Source organism: Littorina saxatilis, linkage group LG3, assembly GCF_037325665.1.
Source record: "Littorina saxatilis isolate snail1 linkage group LG3, US_GU_Lsax_2.0, whole genome shotgun sequence".
Classification (NCBI taxonomy): domain Eukaryota; kingdom Metazoa; phylum Mollusca; class Gastropoda; order Littorinimorpha; family Littorinidae; genus Littorina; species Littorina saxatilis.
Genome location: NC_090247.1, coordinates 52,702,494 through 52,724,993, shown reverse-complemented (window position 1 = coordinate 52,724,993; position 22,500 = coordinate 52,702,494). Strand labels below are relative to the sequence as shown.

Here is a 22,500-nt window from a genome sequence, read left to right as displayed (position 1 = left end):
ATGGTGAGCTGTATCTCAAGTCCCGATCTTCCAATTATTTCTTCCGACCATGGGAAGGACGTGTAGAGTCTGCTAATGGTCTGTTTGAAACAGAAATAAGATACATGTATATCTTCTTCTTTTCCCTCTCACCTCTTCAGTGAGTCCCGGCCCTCGACCCCCCCCCCCCCTCCCCCCTTCAAATACACATGGGTGCAACTCTGCCGGCTACACGCCGGCAGCCGGTTTTTGGTTTCATCGGCTGCCGATGTTTTTGTTCCAGGAGAGGGTTTTTTTGGCATTTTAAATACTAAAAAAGCTGGACCCCAACTTTTGCCGGTTTTTGGAATTTTCCACGTTGCACCCATGAATACAGATAGGTTGCTAACGTAAAGACCATTGTGTCGATGTGCTTGTGAATGTTTTATTTATCAAAACTTAAACTTCCGGTAGTTTTGACGGGTTAGAATAAGAGTGGTACCTGCGACGTGAGGCCGCTCCCTAATGACGGACACATTCTTTTGTCCCTTGATCACTATCTTTACCAAATAAACTTGTTACAAAAGGCCACCTGCAACGAATGGACACTTGTAGCTGGTCCCAAGGGTGTCATGTCTTCAGAGGTTTGACTCTTAGAGTAAAGGTTAGGGTTAGGGTTTATGTCGTAAGCAGGTTAAAGGCTCTGCCTTATTAGAGACCCACGTTCGGCGAGAGATTTATTTCTCAGAGTCAACTTTGTGTGCAGACTCTCCTCGGTGTCCGAACACCCCCGTGTGTACACGCAAGCACAAGACCAAGTGCGCACGAAAAAGAACCTGTAATCCATGTCAGAGTTCGGTGGGTTATAGAAACACGAAAATACCCAGCATGCTTCCTCCGAAAACGGCGTATGGCTGCCTAAATGGCGGGGTAAAAAACGGTCATACACGTAAAATTCCACTCGTGCAAAAAACACGAGTGTACGTGGGAGTTTCAGCCCACGAACGCAGAAGAAGAAGAAGAAGAGACCCTGATTTCAATCAATCAATCAATCAATCAATGAGTCTTATATCGCGCATATTCCGTGGGTACAGTTCTAGGCGCTCTGCAGTGATGCCGTGTGAGATGAAATTTTATACGGCCAGTAGATTGCAGCCATTTCGGCGCATATTTACCTTTCACAGCCTATTATTCCAAGTCACACGGGTATAGGTAGACAATTATTAACTGTGCCTAAGCAATTTTGCCAGGAAAGACCCTTTTGTCAATCGTGGGATCTTTAACGTGCACACCCAATGTAGTGTACACGGGGGGAGGTTCGGACACCGAAGAGAGTCTGCACACAAAGTTGACTCTGTGAAATAAATTTCCGCCGAACCTGGGATCGAACTCACGCTGACAGCGGCCAACTGAATACAAATCCAGCGCGCTACCAACTGAGCTATATCCCCGCCCATAAAATTTCATAAGTTGGTTACAAAAATAATGGTACATGCATTGACCACTTTCGGTAAAATGCAAGTTTTTAACATAGTGTCTCGCAGACCTTTTTGTGTCGAAGCGCAAACATAGTATGCTCGAGTTTGATCTTAAACACTACTCGGACTCTGTCCCTTTAAAATTAAAGCGTCTTGTAGGTTTCTTGCAACTTTCTTCGCGCACGGTTCGGCCTTCCCCCCTTTGCCCGACATGAGTGCCAAGACTAATGGTGCGAATTAGTCCTCAATTAAACACGAAGCCCTTGTGCGAAAAGCTCTTAATCCTCCCCGACACACACACGATCCTCCCCGCCCCTCATGAGCCCCCCCCCCCCCCCCCCCCGGTTGTTTTCCCTTCTTTCCTTTCAATCCCACTTACCCCCCCCCCCCTCCCCCTCCCTTTCTACGCACCCCCTCCCCTCCCATTGCAATCCCGTTTAAATCGCTATTAGGGAATAACCTGTGTTCGAAAGTTTCTTGTTTTTTTGTGGTCGATTTTTTCTTCTTTTGAAAGATTTTAACAAATCAATACTGGGTAATTTCAAAGGTCCCTGGTATTGCGCAACTTTCATCTAGCCTTTTGCGCTCGCTACAGAGAGAAAACCGCTGCCAATGCAATTACTGTCGATTACACATACCCCAAGGAAGGCGAAATATATATGTGTGTGTGTGTGTGTGTGTGTGTGTGAGAGAGAGAGAGAGAGAGACAGAGAGAGAGAGAGTGTGTGTGTGATTCGTGTACATGCGTGTGTCAGTGTTTCTTTTTGAGAAAGGCTTAGACAAAGATATATTGGTTTGAGGAGGAAGAAAACATATCTTGTCACAGCTTTTCTGTGTCTCTATGTCTGTGTGGTCTGTCTGTCTCATCTGGGTTTTTGAGCCAACAGACCCATTCTAAATGTTTGATGACTCAAACATACTGGCTTGCCGATTCTGGCTGGGAACAATGGGTGACGCTTGATTACGAGTGGGTGTGGGTGGGGGGGGGGGGGCTATGTGTGTGTGTGTGTGCTGTGCATCTGCACGTGCGTGAAAAAAGAGACATGTTGTTAGTCTTAAACTGTCTTGATGTTGTTGCTTTTGCATATGTATTTTGCTTGTCGATTTTTTCTCCTTCGTTTTCCCTTCTACAGTTCCCCGTATCGTCCGCCAAACCAAATATCATATTGCTTTTAAGAGCACGTTTATAAGCTTTGCTTGTTGTGCTCCATTTACTAATTGATTGTATGCGGCTTTGTTGTATGTAATTTTGCTGAATAAAATTGTTTAAACCAAAAAAGAGACATAGAGGGTAGGGTGGGGACGGGAGAACATAGATTTTTACTGTAGCTGACATGTGGAAATGTTTGTTCGTGTCACTACGTCTCGCCGCTTGTGTCTTTCTGCACGAACAGTCCAATTATCCATGCTTGATGTCGCAGACATGCGGGCTTGCCATGCAGTCTTGCTGCGAACAATGTGCGGTGATCAATGACGTAAGCGTGCGTCGTGTCTATGTGTTCACGCTTGCGTTGACGTGCCTGTTAGCAATTTGTGCATTTCACTGCTCGCGCGTGTTCGAACGGGTTACGATCGAGATGTCGAGGCTGAAATTAGACGAAGCCCTGCACCAGTGGCATTGGCATGATCCATCCTCTCGGTTCTCCGGAGTCACGAGAGAGAGAGAGAGAGAGAGAGAGAGAGAGAGAGAGAGAGAGAGAGAGAGAGAGAGAGAGAGAGAGAGAGAGAGAGAGAGAGAGAGAGAGAGAGAGAGAGAGAGAGAGAGAGAGAGAGAGAGAGAGAGAGAGAGAGAGAGAGAGAGAGAGAGAGAGAGAGAGAGAGAGAGAGAGAGAGAGAGAGAGAGAGAGAGAGAGAGAGAGAGAGAGAGAGAGAGAGAGAGAGAGAGAGAGAGAGAGAGAGAGAGAGAGAGAGAGAGAGAGAGAGAGAGAGAGAGAGAGAGAGAGAGAGGAGAGAGAGAGAGAGAGAGAGAGAGAGAGAGAGAGAGAGAGAGAGAGAGAGAGAGAGAGAGAGAGAGAGAGAGAGAGAGAGAGAGAGAGAGAGAGAGAGAGAGAGAGATATTGAATTGAATTGAATTGAATTGAATTGAATTGAATTGAATTGAATTGAATTGAGATTTACTACGCCTTTTCTTTCAATCTGTCATTGGGACGCACAGACACACAATGATACATTTTTTTAAAAAGTTAACAAGTTAACAACAAAAGGAGGCCTGAAAACTTAAACACGTGATGATAAAGATGACGATGATGATGAGTATGATGATGATGATAAAGTTGATGATGATGATGATGATGAAGATGAGGCATGAAGAGCATACACATGCGGTTATTAAGAGAGAGAGAGAGAGAGAGAGAGAGAGAGAGAGAGAGAGAGAGAGAGAGAGAGAGAGAGAGAGAGAGAGAGAGAGAGAGAGAGAGAGAGAGAGAGAGAGAGACGCAGGTTTATCATCATCTGAGAGAGAGAGAGGGAGAGAGAGAGGGAGAGAGAGGTGGGCGAGAGACTGCCATAGCCACTGATAGATGGCATGATCCTCTCGGCGGGTATGTTGCAGGAAACGTGTGGCGGTCAGGAGGATTGTAGTGTCGTTCGGGTGAAGAAAGAATTACAAGCCTCCGATGGTCTATTTTAGGGCAAGGGAATAAGGGGGAAGGACAGCGCGGCCGGGGGGGGGGGGGGGGTCGTCAGTAGAAAGAGAAATGACAAGGCGGCGTGGGAGAGAGATACTCACACAGAAAAGGAACGTAAGTTACGATGATTTTTTTTTTCGAAACGAAGTGTCTATCAGTCTGTCCGGGCGAGTTTTAAACCTTTACTAACCGCGGCTGACCGCTGACAACACAAATCTGCAGCCAGATGGACACTTGCATAAATTTCTTACTTGGAGACGGTTCAGAAGTAATCCGGTTTAATTTGTAGCCGGCCACTGAGCGACTTGTCTCGCTATTGACGCGCAGTCGGTTATTACACCCCCGGTATAGGGGTGTGTATAGGTTTCGGTCGATGTGTTTTGTTTGTTTGTTTGTGTGTTTGTGTGTTTGTGTGTTTGTGTTCGCATATAGATCTCAAGAATGAACGGACCGATCGTCACCAATACACCCCCGGTATAGGGGTGTGTATAGGTTTCGGTCGATGTGTTTGTTTGTTTGTTTGTGTGTTTGTGTGTTTGTGTTCGCATATAGATCTCAAGAATGAACGGACCGATCGTCACCAAACTTGGTGAACAGGTTCTATACATTCCTGAGACAGTCCTTACAAAAATTGGGACCAGTCAAACACACGGTTAGGGAGTTATTGGTGGATTAAGATTCTACAAGGACTTATAGAGGGACATATTAATGGTCAAAGGGAAATAACCTTCTCAGTTGGTGGCAGTGAGAATGGTAAGGACGGGGGGTGTTTTTCCTACCTCGGAGGAATTTCTTGTTTTTGCTTGTGTTTCATTCATGGTTAAAGGGAAATAACCTTCTCAGTTGGTGGCAGTGAGAATGGGTGCAGTGAGAATGGTTATTTCCCTTTGACCAACGGGGGTGTTTTTCCTACCTCGAAGGAATTTCTTGTTTGTATGGTATTGATGTGTGCCGTCGCGATATAACCTTGAATGGTTGAAAACGACGTTAAACACCAAATAAATAAAGAAAGAAAGATTGATGTGTGGGTTGTCTGCAAGATGAGTACAGAAGACTGTGTGTGTGTGTGTGTGTGTGTGTGTGTATGTGTGTGTGTGTGTGTGTGTGTGTGTGTGTGTGTGTGTGTGCGTCTCTCTCTCTCTCACTCTCTCTCTCTCAATTCATCCGTCCCTCCCTCCCTCCCTCTCTCTCCCATTCTGACACCCCCTCCCCCCATTAGCTCTATCCCTCCACCCCGGTCTCTCTTTCCCTCTTCTTCTCTCATCTTACCTACCTAAGGCGTCCACCCCGTGATCGGGAGGTCGTGGATTCGAACCCCGGCCGGGTCATACCTAAGACTTTAAAATTGGCAATCTAGTGGCTGCTCCGTTACTGATAAGTCATTGGTCAGCCAAGGGGTATGTCCGCCAGCACTATAAGGGATGCACGGCCTGTCCATCAACAACCTCATTAGCTGGTTAGTCTGACCAGTACCTTTGTCTTTTATTACAAAAGAGAGAGAGAGAGAGAGAGAGAGAGAGAGAGAGAGAGACTGGGAGGGGGGGGTATGGTGGGATTCGTTGATTGGTCTTTGTTTGGAAATAAAGTATATTTTTTATGCTGGCGATGCCGATGGCTTGAGGTGATATGTGAGTGTATGTGTGCGTGGGTGTGCTTGTGTGCGTGCGTGCGTGCGTTCGTGTGTGTGTGGGCGTGTGCGTGCGTTGGTATGTGGGTGCTTTTGTGTGTGTGTGTGTATGTGTGTGCTTTCTGCATTACTCGAGAACTGAAAATATAAGTATATATTTCATAATGGCTCCCCTCTTGGCGAGGGCCTCTAAGAGAGCGTGTGTGTGTGTGTGTGTGTGTGTGTGTGTGTGTGTGTGTGTGTATCAGTGCTTTCTCCACTACTCCAGAACTGAAATGAAGATTTATCAGTCCAGTCTTACCTTATATCCCCGGCACCAATCCACCTCCTGGTGTTTGTGTCTGTCTGTCTGTCCGGTGGCCAAACCCCTTCCCTCAGTTTTCGCAGAATAAAGAAACCTATGTGTGGGGGATACTTGTTTACATGAGCATGTGTGTACTTCTGGCTTTTCTTTTCAATTTGGCGAGTTCTTGACGCAAACTAACACGTCGTATGCTTATTCCATTACAAATGAAGATTTATATCAGTCTCTTATGAGTTATCAGTCTAACACTGACCCCGGTCGCCCGCCCCTTCCCAGCATCTTCACGGAATAAAGAAATCTGTGTGAGGAAAAGATGTTTGAGTTTCTGCTTTGTGTGTGTGTTCCAGGGACCGTCAGTATTGCAACACTGAAGCCTCCGGACCCCGAGACACCAACGTGAGTCTTTTTTCAAGTTTTGTTTTCTTTTTGTGTGTGTGTGTGGGCGGGGGGGGGGGGGGGCCTCAGTTGCATGCAGGCTGCTTCAACCCCTCCTTTACTGTTCTCTTTTTTACATTTAGTCAAGTTTTGACTAAATGTTTTAACGTAGAGGGGGGAATCGAGACGAGGGTCGTGGTGTATGTGTGTGTGTGTCTGTCTGTCTGTCTGTCTGTGTGTGTGTAGAGCGATTCAGACTAAACTACTGGACCGATCTTTATGAAATTTGACATGAGAGTTCCTGGGTATGATATCCTCAGACGTTTTTTTCATTTTTTCGATAAATGTCTTTGATGACGTCATATCCGGCTTTTCGTGAAAGTTGAGGCGGCATTGTCACACCCTCATTTTTCAATCAAATTGATTGACATTTTGGCCAAGCAATCTTCGACGAAGGCCGGACTTCGGTATTGCATTTCAGCTTGGTGGCTTAAAAACTAATTAATGACTTTGGTCATTAAAAATCTGAAAATTGTAATTAAAATTATTTTTTTATAAAACGATCCAAATTTACGTTCATCTTATTCTTCATCATTTTCTGATTCCAAAAACATATAAATATGTTATATTTGGATTAAAAACAAGCTCTGAAAATTAAAAATATAAAAATTATGATCAAAATTAAATTTCCGAAATCAATTTAAAAACACTTTCATCTTATTCCTTGTCGGTTCCTGATTCCAAAAACATATAGATATGATATGTTTGGATTAAAAACACGCTCAGAAAGTTAAAACGAAGAGAGGTACAGTAAAGCGTGCTATGAAGCACAGCGCAACCGCTGCCGCGCCAAACAGGCTCGTCACTTTCACTGCCTTTTGCACTAGCGGCGGACTACGTTCAGTTTCATTCTGTGAGTTCGACAGCTACTTGACTAAATGTTGTATTTTCGCCTTACGCGACTTGGTTTTTTTCAACGCGAGTCTTGTTTGTTTGCCTGTACGTCGTCTTGTGTGTGGGCTTGGTCAATTTCTTGGCTTGAGGTTTAGGGTGTTGGGGGTGGGAGGAAGGATAGATAGCGGCTTACGATTGATGTGATGGTTGAAGTCAAGGTGTGGGTGTGTGCATGTGCGTGTGTGCGTTTCACGGTGTTTGTGTGGGGGTGTGTGGGTGTCAAAGTCTGTGTGCGCGCGCGCGTGTGTGTATGTGTGTTATCCTTTTGGCTGTAATCGTTGCAAACTTAAGCCAGGCCCCCTGCAACGTAGAGACACGTTCTCCTGACCACAAGACGATCCTTTCATCGCAGGTACCACTATTTCAGGAAAAGAACCCCGACAGCCCTCATTCAGTGCTGTCAGTGTCCGCACTGAAACTGAGACTCAGCGTTGGTGTCAGAGCAAAAGACCCCCTACTAACCGCACATGCAAAACATAAAACATGGTTTTGTGCGACTATGGACAGACTCCATTTGATCAGTGCCTCCCAGTTCTGTACTATCTCGCTACGCAAACAGACAGCGATTAGGGAAACGAAGAAACATCTGTGACTGGTAGCATCTCTGGAATGAGCCGCCCCTCCATTTTCTCTCGTGTAAACAAAACCGTCGCATAGAATCGTCTGGATTATACACAGTGTACGGAGAGGCCCCCAGTTTTTATTTTCGTGCATTTAGAGACTGGAAGGGGAAAAGTGCTGTTGGTAGTGCCGTGCAATAATAGGGTGTTTGCTGCCGGTGGTTTCGTAAGGTCGCAAATAAGCGATGCCGTCCCAGGGAAATAACTCTATCTGGTTTGAAGTGAAAGAGTTAGCACTCTTGCTTTTTGGGAGTCAAACTTTCCCACGTGACGTTATAGGGCAGTCCCTTGCGAAGGATGTGTCTGAAACACGGTGTGGACAACTTGAGCAGCACTCGTGTAGCAAGCTTGCCTCACCAGACTGAAATCAGGTCGTCTACATTTTTGCTTTTTTTCAATAATCTTATGGTTAGATTTCGATACAAAATTATGTCACATGATGAATGAACCATGGGAAAAAAAGTTATAGAAAAAAAATATATGTAAAAAAAGATTTTATTTTTGGGCAGCGTGACTCACGCTTCCAATATTTTGTTTTCTGTTTGCTGAGAACATGTGCTTTGCCTAAAAATACTGACCAATCAAATTCATGTCACTGTGCTTATAGCCACGCCCAAAACAAGTGCAGCAACAAGTTTGACCCTGGAGGGCTGTCCACGCTTTTTTTAAAACGCACGAAATGCACGGGATTTGAGAGGAGTTTTGCGCTTGGCATTTCCCAAATAAGGATATCCTACTATGAGTACTACGCTGGAATACTACAATGAATTTTCAAACGGCTACACTGGCTTCGTCTTTCCCGATCAAAAGTTGTTGAAGTTGTTGATAATTGTAGATAATAGACTGTGCATTTTAATGGTCAAATGGCGATTTGGGAATAAAAATGTCGACAAGGACCTTTATGTAGGAGGGGGTCTTGGCATGAAGGTACATTTACAGAGCTTATGAACAGAAAATCATCTCAAAAAGCAAGGTCTTAAACTTGAAGAAGTCTTGAATTGGGGGGGGGGGGGGTCTTAAGTTAAAATGGGGGTTCAACTGTATTGGTTTTCTGACAGAACATTTTTTGCTGCCGGCATGGCGTTTGGACCTATATATGTTTTCAGTCCAGGTTTAATTGACCTTTTGTCCTCTGAGTCAGGGAAAGATACTGCATATATAGGTACGAATTACACAGGTTAAAGACACATTCCTTCTCACGTAAGCCAAGACAACTAAGGTCTGCCAAAGGGTGTTATACACATACTACAAGCATTGTTCAATTCTGAAAACATACCCAGCCAGGGAAAGATACTGCATTTAGGTACTAATTACACACGTTAAAGACACATTCCTTCTCACGTAAGCCAAGACAACTAAGGTCTGCCAAAGGGTGTTATACACATACTACAAGCATTGTTCAATTCTGAAAACATACCCAGCCAGGGAAAGATACTGCATTTAGGTACTAATTACACACGTTAAAGACACATTCCTTCTCACGTAAGCCAAGACAACTAAGGTCTGCCAAAGGGTGTTATACACATACTACAAGCATTGTTCAATTCTGAAAACATACCCAGTCAGGGAAAGATACTGCATTTAGGTACTAATTACACAGGTTAAAGACACATTCCTTCTCACGTAAGCCAAGACAACTAAGGTCTGCCAAAGGGTGTTATACACATACTACAAGCATTGTTCAATTCCGAAAACATACCCAAAATCAATTACCTCGCCGCTACCGGTGTGGAATAGGATTTTTTTTGCGGAATTCATTTCAAGTACTCTGCTGCCCTAGCCGGTATGTCCCCCTGGGAATTTAGAGGCATAAGTCAAGTACAAAGTTAATTTCAAAGATTCTTCTTCTCTTCTTCTCGATCGCTCAGACAGGGACTCCGGAACTTCTGATGAAGTTTGCAGTACAGCGAAGACTCCGCAGGGTGCCGAAGATCTTCTCCCGAACTGGTGTGTCCGCAGGCCATGTTTCTGCTCGTAGTTTCTGGTGGATTGGACAGTGTTGGAGGAGGTGTTCCACTGTCATGTCTGCGATGCCACATGCAGTGGCATACAGGCGTGTCCCTGCATGTCAAAGATTAACATAGGTGTCACTAACACAATCAGCAAAACATTACCAATCTGAACAGAGAACGTTAAACACCAAATAAAGAAAGAAAGAAAGAAACAGAGAGCAGTCGGAGATTTGATTCTTGGTGTGTGTGGCTAAGTGATTTTTATCCCAGATGTGAGTGTGAGATGCACAGTGGAACCCCCCTGTTAAGACCCCCAAATGTGAGACTTCCTCCCTTTTAAGACCCTGGATTTTTTTTCTTTCGATTTTCTGTTCATAACCTCTGTAAATCTACCCCCATTTTAAGAATCCCTCCTTTTGGAGACCTAATTTTCTCCTATTTTTGAGGTCCAGAAAGGGGGGGTCCCACTGTACACGATCGCTTGCATGATGAGGAAGAAAATACATGTACTTACAAACGCGTACATTTGTTGTACGGGGGTGTGTGTCTAGGTACGACTGGTTCCAGAGCAGCAAAGTTGTGACAGTAGCAATCTACACGCGCTGGAAGAAGGTGCTACCGGAACACGTCACCATCGACAAGAACAGCAAGAACCTGCGAGTGACTGTCCTCATAGAGAAGCACCTCTTCAAAGTTCACTTAGGTCGGTATGGATTGAGAGAGAGAAAGAGGGGGAGGGGCGAGATGGGGGGGAGAGAGAGAGGGGGGGATAGAATGGGTGGGAGGGAGGGGTGGAGAGAGAGGGAGGGGGGGAGGGAGAGAGAGAGTGGCTGTCCTCATAGAGCAGATGTCTTCAAAGTTCACTTAGGTCGGTATGGATTGAGAGAAGTGTGTGTGTGTGGGGGGGGGGGGGGGAAGAGAGGGAGGGAATGTGTGTGTGTGAGAGAGAGAGAGAGAGAGAGAGAGAGAGAGAGAGAGAGTGGCTGTTCATAGGGAAGCACGTCTTCTAAGTTCACTTAGGCCGGTATGGATTGACAGAGAGAGAGAGAAGTGTGTGTGGGGGGGGGAGGGAGCGAAGGAGAGAGAGAGAGATTGTGAGAGTGTGTGTATGTGTGAGAGAGAGAGAGAGAGAGAGAGAGAGAGAGTGACTGTCCTCATACAAAGTTCCCTTAGGTTGATATAGATTGGGAGAGAGGGAGTGAGGCAGGCAGAGAGAAAGAGAGAGAGAGAAGTCAGAGTAGGTATTTTTTAATGTTTGGCTTCCAGCTAGTGGCTTTTAAAGAAATTTTGTCTTGCTAACTTGCTCAGGTGTGTGTTTTCCCCCCAGAGCAAAATGGTTAGATTTTGTGGCTGTGCATTTGCCCTGTGTGGTACTTAAAGACAGCTGTACTTTTGCTGTTTTCAGAGTTGGAAGAAGATGTCGGAACAGATTACACAGGTACGTTGCAAGCGTTCATGTCTGTTTTTGAAAGGGGTGTGGAGGGGGGGGGGGGGGGGGGTGGGGGGGTGCAGGATTGCAAGATGTGTGTGTGTGTGTCTTGGGATGAATCTATAACCATGCCTTATTCAATTCTTTAAAAGTAAAGGCCGCACCGTCACGGCTAGATTTTTTCATAAATTGTCTTGAAATTGTTGTCACACAATCGTCAACCCAGTCTGAATTATGGGATAGTCTGAATTATGGGATTGCATTTCAGCTTGGTATCTTAAAAATTTGTTCATGAAATATTCAATCAAATTTGCCGATTTTTTCACTTTTTAAAAAATTTTGAAATTGAATCACAAAACGATATCATTGTATTCCTTATATTTTCTCCTGTATCCGAACATATGTATATGGTTTTGTTGTGATTGATTGAAAATGTGTCTCTGTGTGTTGATCTGTCTGTCTGTCTGTCTGTCTGTCTGTCTCTCTGTCTGTCTCTCTGTCTCTGTCTCTATAAGACTTATAAGTTAGTTGATCTTCTGTGTGTGTGTGCGTGTGCGTGTGCGTGTATATATATGTGTGTGTGTGTGTGTGTGTGTGTTCTGATATGTACGGTTGTACTGCCCGTATTGTGATATCTGTATATCACATATCAGTAAAAAATGATCTTATTCTTATATTACTATTATTGCGTGTGTCTGCGTTTCATCATAAAAAGTTTGTTCCTATGTATTCCCATTTCGATTATAACCATTTTGCTTAGATCAGGACTAGCTGTAAGAAAGGTCCTACGGACCTAATGCTATCTTTCCTGTAATAAAGTTCAAAGTTCAAAAGTTCTCTCTCTCTCTCTTTTCATACTGGTCACTTTTCATACTGGTCACAATTATGTGTGAATGTTTGTTGTCTTTCCCATGAAGAGAAGAGTAAAACAACAAGAAAATGTGTTTTGTTCATCCCAAATCCCAGTCCCCATGCCAGTTTGATTGAATTAACTCTTTGTCTGTCTTTTTAGTGAAGACACATGCAGAATCGGGCAAGGTGGAAATTATATTGCCCAAATATGAACCAGAAAAGCAGTGGACCTCCCTGGGCAAGCCACTCAGAGGGGACATGTCCTATGTCAAAGCAATGCAAGCCGGTAATTTCATTGCTTTCTTTGTTGTCCTAATTGTTGGGTAGAGAGAAAGGGTATGTGAGTGTGTGTAATTTCATGTCCTTCTTCATTATCCACAATGTTGTGGTGAGAGAAGGAATATGTGTGTCTATAATTTTCTTCTTGACTTAATTCCTTGTTGTGGGATAGAGAGAAAAAGAGAGAGTGTGTGTGTGTGTGTGTGTGTGTGTGTGTGTGTGTGTGTGTGTGTGTGTGTGTGTGTGTGTGTGTGTGTGTGTGTGTGTGTGTGTGTGTGTGTGTGTGTGTGTGCGTGCGTGTGTTTCTGTTACTTATTGTATGTGTGTCTGCCCGTCTGTCTGCCTGTCAATCTGTCTGTGTGATGTTATGTGTGTCTGTCTCGATCTCTGTGTCTCTCTCTGGGTGGCTGGCTGCAGAGACTGCATGTGTACCCGCAATACAAGACATCCTGACATAATGTGTGACAAACTGTGTGTGCAGAGACTGTCTACCAGGAATGCAAGTCATTCTTGCATTAATGTTTGACTATAACTGTGTGTGCAGAGACTGTGTACGGGAATGCAAATCATTCTTGCATAATGTTTGACTATAACTGTGTGTGCAGAGACTGTGTACGGGAATGCAAGTCATTCTTGCATACTTGCATAATGTTTGACTATAACTGTGTGTGCAGAGACTGTGTACGGGAATGCAAGTCATTCTTGCATAATGTTTGACTATAACTGTGTGTGCAGAGACTGTGTTTGGGAATGCAAGTCATTCTTGCATAATGTTTGACTATAACTGTGTGTGCAGAGACTGTGTACCGTGAATACAAGTCATTCTTGCATAATGTTTGACTATAACTGTGTGTGCAGAGACTGTGTACGTGAATACAAGTCATTCTTGCATAATGTTTGACTATAACTGTGTGTGCAGAGACTGTGTACCGGGAATTAATGCAAGTCATTCTTGCATAATGTTTGACTATAACTGTGTGTGCAGAGACTGTATACCGTGAATGCTAGTCATTTTTGCATAATGTTTGACTATAACTGTGTGTGCAGAGACTGTGTACGGGAATGCAAGTCATTCTTGCATAATGTTTGACTATAACTGTGTGTGCAGAGACTGTGTACGGGAATGCAAGTCATTCTTGCATAATGTTCGACTATAACTGTGTGTGCAGAGACTGTGTACCGTTAATACAAGTCATTCTTGCATAATGTTTGACTATAACTGTCAAACTATAAAGCAGAAGCAGAAGCTCTCATGCAGGCCGCCTCCTTCGTTCAGGACTCCGCAGACCCTTGCTACCAAGTTGTCTTCCTCTCGGACGCCCTTTCAGTCCTTCAGGCCCTAGAGAACGACAAACTCCCACAGCTGGCCAAAGCATTACAGATGGTCAGACAAACCAGAAGAGTTGTCCTCCAGTGGATACCAGCACACTGTGGGATACCAGGAAATGAAAGGGCAGATGAGCTGGCAAAAGAAGGAGCCGTGGAAGACCAACCTGAAAACAGTGTCAGCTTTAGTGAGCAGAAAACAATCATCAAGGCATTGATGAGGCCAAGGACAAACAGAGATGACTACCACACAATGTCCAGAGAGCAGCAAGTCAACCTCATCAGGCTGCGTACTGGCCACAACAGGCTCAATGCTCACATGAACCGAAAGTTCAAGCTGGCGCCATCACCAACCTGTGCCTGCGGTCAAGAGGACCAAACAGCGGAACACATCTTACAGCGATGTCCCTTACTAGATGAGGAACGAAAAGAAGTGTGGCCGTCACCAACTCCCTTGCAGACCAAACTATACGGCAGTCGACAGGAGTTGGAGAAAACGACAACATTTATCACCAGTGCTGGACTGATTGTGTAACCTCTGCGAACGCCAAGAAGAAGAAGACTATAACTGTGTGTGCAGAGACTGTGTACGGGAATGCAAGTCATTCTTGCATAATGTTCGACTATAACTGTGTGTGCAGAGACTGTGTACCGTGAATACAAGTCATTCTTGCATAATGTTTGACTATAACTGTGTGTGCAGAGACTGTGTTTGGGAATGCAAGTCATTCTTGCATAATGTTTGACTATAACTGTGTGTGCAGAGACTGTGTACCGTGAATACAAGTCATTCTTGCATAATGTTTGACTATAACTGTGTGTGCAGAGACTGTGTACCGAGAATGCACGGTGAAATCAGTATCAGTGGTCAGCCACGATGTGGTCCTACTGGCCATCACACCGCCAGAAGGGTGTCGGCTACCAGTGCCCCTCGGACATCATGTACAGATCAAACACAATTGTTCAGGTAGGATGCAATGAGCACGCCTTCACTTAATTCTACTCCTAAATAAACCCAGCGCTCTCTGCACAGGGCCCCTCAAACAGTGCGTCTCTGTGTCCTGCACGCACCAGAAATCACAGGAGCTTGTATCAAATCGCCGGTCGATCACTATTTACTCCTTATTCCCTAGAGTCTCCTTACTACTGAGTAAATAATAAGCATGCAGGAGTAAATAATGATCGACCGGCGGAAATGGATACAAGCTCCTGTGCCAGAAATTTATGGAGGGGATCCAGCGATGCACAAAACCTGAGAAGAGCGGGTCACGGGATGCACTACATATCCGTTAACATGCGCACCATCGGTACTGTGTTCAGAAAATGTTCTGCTAGATCTTTATACCAATCTTTCCCAGAGTTGCGCTACTCTGGTGTGTGTGATGGGTGTTTACCGTACTTTTCGGACTATAAGGCGCTGCCGTGGATTGGGCGCACCCCCTACTTGTAAAAATAAAACTGAAAAAATCCTAGAATAAGGCGATGCCATGGATAAGGCGATGGTGTCGTGCATCAGGCAACGGCATGAAAGAAAAAAAGATTTTAAAAAAAAATGAGGAAAAACATCGTACGTAGGAAAAAAACCAAAAAACAACATCAATGATCAAACATGGCGACCGCTCAAAATCGGCACGAAACACTGTTTCAAACAGAAAGTCAGGGAAGAAGATCAGCGGTATACCTCAATCGTCACTCGTTGTCGTCGTCGTCACTCTCACTCCCAGAATATCCAGAGAAATCTGAACCCTCAGAGTCTGAACAAAAGAAGTTCATGAAAGCCGCTGCTGACATGGCACCCGAGCGGTCCCCACCCGTCGAAGTCGAGGCTCCAGCTGTGTCCTCATCTTCCGTTTCCGGTTCGGTATCGTCGTCTGCTACAGCGTTGTCGGCTTGACCGTCTGCTTCGATGATGCCAGCTTTCCTGAAGCCGTTGACGATCGTTCGTGTCGACACCTTCTCCCATGCCTTCACAACCCAGGTGCACACCTTTGCGATGGTAGCACGTCAAAGTCGTCCCGTTTTGGTGAAGGAGGGATCGCCTTCACTCATCGTGAAACCTATTTTATTCGAGAATAAGGCGACGTCGTGTATAAGACGACCCCACGATTTTAAGTGAAAAAAAAGAGAAAAAAAGTATTCGCCTTATAGTCCGAAAAGTACGTTAATCAGCCACCGGCACTTATGGCAGAATGACCGAGGTCTTTTACGTGCCACTGTGGTGACACGGGGGTGGGACATGGATACTGTCTCTGTATCTGCACATAAAGTTGACCCGTCCCGGCCTGGATTCGAACCTGTGACTCCAGGATCACAAGTCCAGTGCTCTACCCACTGAGCTACCAGTATTTATTTCTGTGGAGATTTCTTTTATTTCTGTATAATATTTTTTGACGCAGATTTAGAAAAAATATATATACACCTTAATTCTTAGCTTAAAGAAACGATTTCTTTCAATATTTGTTAAAGGCACAGTGCAGCTCACAGCCTTCGTTTTGCATTTTTGTTGCAGCTGAGTGCATTTACAGTTCAAAAATCCTCCTATGGTAGTAAAACAAACCCAAAACTACCCAACGACGACACCTGTGAAGCTCGACAGTTTCTTGTTCACGCGTGTGCATAAATTAACCTAATTATTACGTGGTGTTTGCTCGGAGTTCGATTCAACTGAGTGATTCCGGCCTCCATTTTGTTTTGCACAAACTCATGATGACGTCTGACATAGTTTGCTTAGTGCATGATGTGGTGATCTACCTGATCTAAATTTAGATCCAAAAATAGGTCAAGACCAGCCGTGTCCGAGTACGAAATTAATTCGTAAAAAAAATCGCAGTTCTTGACTCTTTGGGTGCAAGTCAATGAAACTTGGTAGTTCTTCTTACGGATAGCTGCCTGAGGTATGACTAAAAGCCCCAGGGGCTCCGTGCACCTGGATTTGACAAGTTCAGTACCTTTAATGTTTTTATTTCCTTGCATGGTTATCAATAAGTTGTTTTTGTCTCTATAATCTCTCTTTATCTATCTAGTGTTAAAAAGGGCTAGAGGATAGATCTTAAAACATCTGAGAAAGCAGGTCTGAAAAGTGAGCGAGTCTTAAAATCAAGGTAAATTTACTGAGGCTCTGAAAATAATTCTGAAAAATCAAGGTTCCCCCCAAAACTAGGGGGGGGGGGGGGGGTCTTCAATGGGGAAGGTTCCATTGTGCAGGGGGAAGAATGTATCATTAGACCGTGCAGATATGAAAAACAGAAACTGGTGAGAGTTTGTACGGTTACATGGAAGAAGGGTCTCATAGTGCTTGTGTGGTTAGGTGTGGTTTTTATGTTAATGATGACAATAATGATAAGGATACAAATATATATGATGTCAACAATAGTAACAATCATGTATGAATTACTCATTCTCACCAGAACCGACGCCTTGCAGAGTTAGTGAGTAACATAATATACACATGCAAACAAAACTGACAGAACAATCCTCACATACTGCTATATATACATGCTCACTGTCGTTATATTATTATAACCTAGAATTCGGACAACCTGTTATTTCCTCTATTCTATCATTCCCAGTTTGGGTTGAATAAATTGTTGTGTTGTGTTCTTCTTATAAAGTGATAGGCTTCCATTTGAAACTTGAGTGGATTTTTACGTGTAGGACCGTTTTTACCCCGCCATTCAGGCAGCATATGCCCATTTCAGGGGAGGTCCAAACAAAACTTTGCAGTAAGCACATAAAACACAATTTTAGTATGAATAAAATGTCAACACCCTCGCTTGTAATGGCATTGCTAGCTCAATCCATTGCCTGTTACTGAATTTAATGTTATACATCCTTCTAACACATGTGCAGTGAACCTCCAGAAAAGAACATTTGAGCGTATTAAGTCGGTTATCTGAAATTTTTTGACACTTTTCTGGAGACACCCAGTACGTTTTCTTAATGATGTCACAGGCCGCTGGGCTGTTGGCCTGCTGCATAGGGTCACCGCGGTGTGGATTAGTTGGATTGTTGGTTGGTTGGTTGGTTGGTTGATGGACAGATTGATAGGTGGATGGAGTAGTTGTCTAGCAGACCGACCTGTGGGTCACAGATGGATAGATTTTGACGATCAATTGACTGATTGAGTTGGTTTGATTTTGACGATCAATTGAATGATTGAGTTGGTTGGTTTGTTTGATTTTGACTATCAATTACGTTTGTTTGTTTGTTTGATTTTGACTATCAAATGACTGCTTGAGTTGGTTTGTTTGTTTGATTTTGACGATCAATTGACTGATTGAGTTGGTTTGTTTGATTTTGACGATCAATTGACTGATTGAGTTGGTTTGTTGGTTTGATTTTGACGATCAATTGACTGATTGAGTTTGTTTGTTTGATTTTGACGATCAATTGACTTATTGAGTTGGTTGGTTTGTTTGATTTTGACGATCAATTGACTGATTAACTTGGTTCGTTTGTTTGATTTTGACAATCAATTGACTGATTAAGTTTGTTTGTTTGATTTTGACTATCAATTGACTGATTGAGTTTGTTTGTTTGATTTTGACTATCAATTGACTGATTGAGTTTGTTTGTTTGATTTTGATGATCAATTGACTGATCAAGTTGGTTCGTTTGTTTGATTTTGACTATCAATTGACTGATTAACTTGGTTCGTTTGTTTGATTTTGACGATCAATTGACTGATTGAGTTTGTTTGTTTGATTTTGACTATCAATTGACTGATTGAGTTTATTTGTTTGATTTTGATGATCAATTGACTGATCAAGTTGGTTCGTTTGTTTGATTTTGACTATCAATTGACTGATTAAGTTGGTTTGTTGCATAGTTGATGGATTATCAACCAGTTGACTGTTTAGTTGGTTGCACGGTTCATTGATTGACTTGTAGGTCAATGATTGAGAGATTGGTTTTAAACTTTGCCAATAAACTATTTTTTGAATAGTGTTTTTGCTACATTTAGTTCATTGATGGAACTTAAGTCTGTTTTTGCATGTGACGTAAAGAACAAAAATGTTGTTGGTTGATTTGAAAAAGATAGTCCTTTAATGTTTGGTCACTTTGTTCATTGACTACTTTCAGTCATGATTTGTTTTCCCTCCAAAAGGCGGATTTCCAGTATTTTAAAAGCTTTTAAAATCATTTTTGAAATTCTCAGATTGCATGATTTTGCATGTGGTGGGGGAGGGGGGTGTTGGCGAATGTTTCAAGGCTTTTGAAAAAAATTTTCTTTTAGTTTTATGTTCTTTTGCCAATACTTTGTGACAAAGTTTCTTCATTATCGGCTTTATTGTTTGATAGGCATGGAATTGGCGCGAAGTTACACAGTAGTGCTGCCATCTCTTGAGCCGGAGAGACAAGACCCCGATGTAGAGACGGGCAGAGTCATTTACCTCATGATCAAGATCTACTCCAACGGAGCTGTCACACCTTACATAGGAACTCTTAACGCTGGTTTGTTATTGTTTTTGTGGTCCTGCATTGTGTGTGCGAGTGTGTGTGTGTGTGTGTGAGAGAGAAAGAGAGTGTGTGTGGTTGTGTGTGTGTGTGTGAGAGAGTGTGTGTGTGTGGGTGTGTGTATGAGTGTGTGTGTGTGTGTGCGTGCGTATGAGGTGTGTGTCTGTGTGCGTGTGGTTGTGTGTGTGTACATGTGTGTGGGTGGGCGGGCTTTTTATGTGTGTGGGTATATGAGGTATGAAAGTGTGCGTAGTTGTACGTGTGCAGGTTCATCTTCTACTTCTTCTTTGTTCATGGGCTGAAACTCCCACGTTCACTCATGTTTTTGCACGAGTGGATTTTTACATGTATGATCGTTTTTTTCTCGCCATTCAGGCAGCATACGCCGATTTTGAGGGAGTGTGCGGGTTTGTGTGTGTGTGAGCATGTGTTTCATGTTGCAATAAATGTATGCAATGATCTTTTGAGAATAAGAAAAATCAGTGCCAGCCGTTTTCTTATTCTGTTTGTCTCTTTATTTCATCTTCAATGTAGACAAGCTCCGGATAACTCTGTCGGGTTTGTATAGGTTGTGAAAGAGGGTCAAATACTGTTGCTTTAGTGAGGCAAGCTTTCTATTTCCCAACATCATCTATTATTCCAGCAGCATATCTCATGATTTGTGTGTTTCAGGTGACACATTGTCAGTGAGTGGCAGTGTCGGCGTGTTTCAACTGTCCATACATTGTCTATTATTCCTTCAGCATATCTCATCACGGTTTGTGTGTTTCACTGTGACACATTGTCAGTAAGTGGCAGTGTCGGCGTGTTTCAACTGTCCAAACATTGTCTATTATTCCAGCAGCATATCTCATGATTTGTGTGTTTCAGGTGACACATTGTCAGTAAGTGGCAGTGTCGGCGTGTTTCAACTGTCCAAACATTGTCTATTATTCCAGCAGCATATCTCATGATTTGTGTGTTTCAGGTGACACCTTGTCAGTAAGTGGCGGTGTCGGCGTGTTTCAACTGTCCAAACATTGTCTATTTTTTCATCAGCATATCTCATCATGATGTGTGTGTTTCAGGCGACACCTTGACAGTGAGCGGCAGTGTCAGCGTGTTTCAACTGTCCAAACATTGTCTATTATTTCATCAGCATATCTCATCATGATGTGTGTGTTTCAGGCGACACCTTGACAGTGAGTGGCAGTGTCGGCGTGTTTTAACTGTCCAAACATTGTCTATTATTCCATCAGCATATCTCATCATGATTTGTGTGTTTCAGGTGACACATTGTCAGTGGGCGGCAGTGTCGGCACGTTTCAACTGTCCCAGCTGTCGGGTGTCAGCCACTTGGTGTTGTTGGCTGCCGGCACAGGGTTCACACCCATGATTCGGCTCATCTATCACACCGTCGTCTGTGCCCCTGAAGACTCCACCTTGTAAGGAAACAGACGATGTAGAAAAAATCAGTCTTCTTGTTTGTTCATGGGATTGAAACTCCCAAGATCTTTTACATGTATGACCATTTTTACGCCACCATTCGTGCAGTCATACGCCGCTTTCGTGGGACGCATGCTGGGTATGTTTGTGTTTCTATAACCCACCGAACTCGGACATGGATTACAGGATCTTTTCCGTGCGCTCTTGGTCTTGTGCTTGCATGTACACACGAAGGGGAATAAGGCACTAGCAGGTCTGCACATAAGTTGACCTGCCACCCTTATCCACCAGGCGCGGTCAGGATTCGAACCCGTGACCTTCCGCAGAGGAGGCTGGCGTCTTATTCACTAAGCCACTAAAATCAGTAAAATCTGCCCTGACAAGCCACCTCTCGCTAACAACCACCTGCCAATAACAACTTCCCCAAATGAACCCCGACAATTTCTTTTCTATATAATTTGCATCGGTCCATAAATCCAAAAAGAGATTGACTGCTAACATTCCAAAAACGTTTTTGTGTGTGTGTGTGTGTTTTTTTGTCATTCCATGACTATATCAAACCCTTCGTCCATACTTTTGTTGGGTCCCTTAGGTGGTCGTTCTATACAGGTTGGACACGGTTTCTCTGTCTGGGTTTTGGTTGCGGTTGGAAGAGTTGTGCCCCCTTAAAACAGAGGGGCATGCAAACACACATTTTAATTGCTGTAATTTGTTTCTAACTTCCTGTAGTTGTTTAAAGAAAAAATGCATGAATGAAATCATATATACCTGGGGTTAGTATTGCTCAGGAGAAGTTATTTCTCACAGTTTCGAACATCATTTCCAGTATCAAAATACATTTGAAAGTTTGGAAACGTTGCCATTTTTCAAACTAGAATTGTCATTTGTAGATGCTGTTTGTTCCTTACAATTGGCGCAGTAGCCTAGTGGTTAAGACATCGGCCCCGAAATCTTGAGGTTCTTCACTGAATGTTGCTTTGAACGTTTTTGCATATTGATTGATTGATTGATTGATTGATTTGTTGATTTGTTGATTTGATGTGGGTGTGTTTCAGGCTGGTTCATCTGGTGTTTTACAACAAGAAGATGTGCGATATCTTGTGGAGAGAGCAGCTGGACGTTTTGGCAAAGCAGTATGATAGGTTGGTCTATTTGACTTTAGTTGAGGGGGGGGGGGGGGGGGGGGGTATTTCCCTTCATTTGTCATTCAACACCAGCTATGTAACATGTAAACTCATCGCTTACACCAGTCCCTCAAAAAAAGAAACTGTCTTCATTTTTGTTTTCTCTGAGAAGGTCTATTTTTCGACTTCTTTTTGTCTAATTGAGAAATGATTATGTCTGTGACTGTCTCCAGATTCAGAGTGACATACGTGCTATCGGCGGAGGATGAAACAGTGTGGGATGGGTTGACGGGCCACATATGCGCCACCCACGTTCAGCAGTACGTGCCACATCAAGACAATGGTGTTTTGAAGGAGAACCAGAACTCACAGACAAAGTAAATCACTTTATTTTATCATGTAATAATAATAATCATTAGGACCACTTATTAATCGCCCCTTCTCATCAGAGCTCACGGCCATGTACAATAGCAACAGCATGCACAAACACACACAGGCACACACGCACGCACACACACAGGCACACATGCTCACGCACACACGCACACACACACACACATGCTCATGCATGCACACACAAACACACTCACACACATGCACGCACACGCACGCACACTAAAATACAGTTAGTAAATAACAATACTATGTTGGATTTTTTTCTTCTTCTTCTTCTTCTGTCAAGGGCTGTGCAACTCCCTCGCACCTTCTGGTTT

The 22,500-nt window shown here is 43.6% G+C and overlaps 1 protein-coding gene across 2 annotated transcripts in view; it reads left to right on the top strand.

The window, feature by feature from the left end:
* LOC138962637 (cytochrome b5 reductase 4-like) overlaps positions 1–22,500 on the top strand; it is a 97,914-nt gene that overhangs the window by 63,603 nt on the left and 11,811 nt on the right. For both annotated transcript variants that reach the window (XM_070334536.1, XM_070334535.1), the window contains exons 6-14: positions 6,342–6,390; positions 10,447–10,598; positions 11,301–11,333; positions 12,337–12,462; positions 14,608–14,748; positions 19,083–19,235; positions 20,506–20,662; positions 21,719–21,805; positions 22,021–22,164. In XM_070334536.1, coding sequence (XP_070190637.1) covers positions 6,342–6,390; positions 10,447–10,598; positions 11,301–11,333; positions 12,337–12,462; positions 14,608–14,748; positions 19,083–19,235; positions 20,506–20,662; positions 21,719–21,805; positions 22,021–22,164 — 1,042 coding nt within the window. The remainder of the gene's footprint in view (positions 1–6,341; positions 6,391–10,446; positions 10,599–11,300; positions 11,334–12,336; positions 12,463–14,607; positions 14,749–19,082; positions 19,236–20,505; positions 20,663–21,718; positions 21,806–22,020; positions 22,165–22,500) is intronic.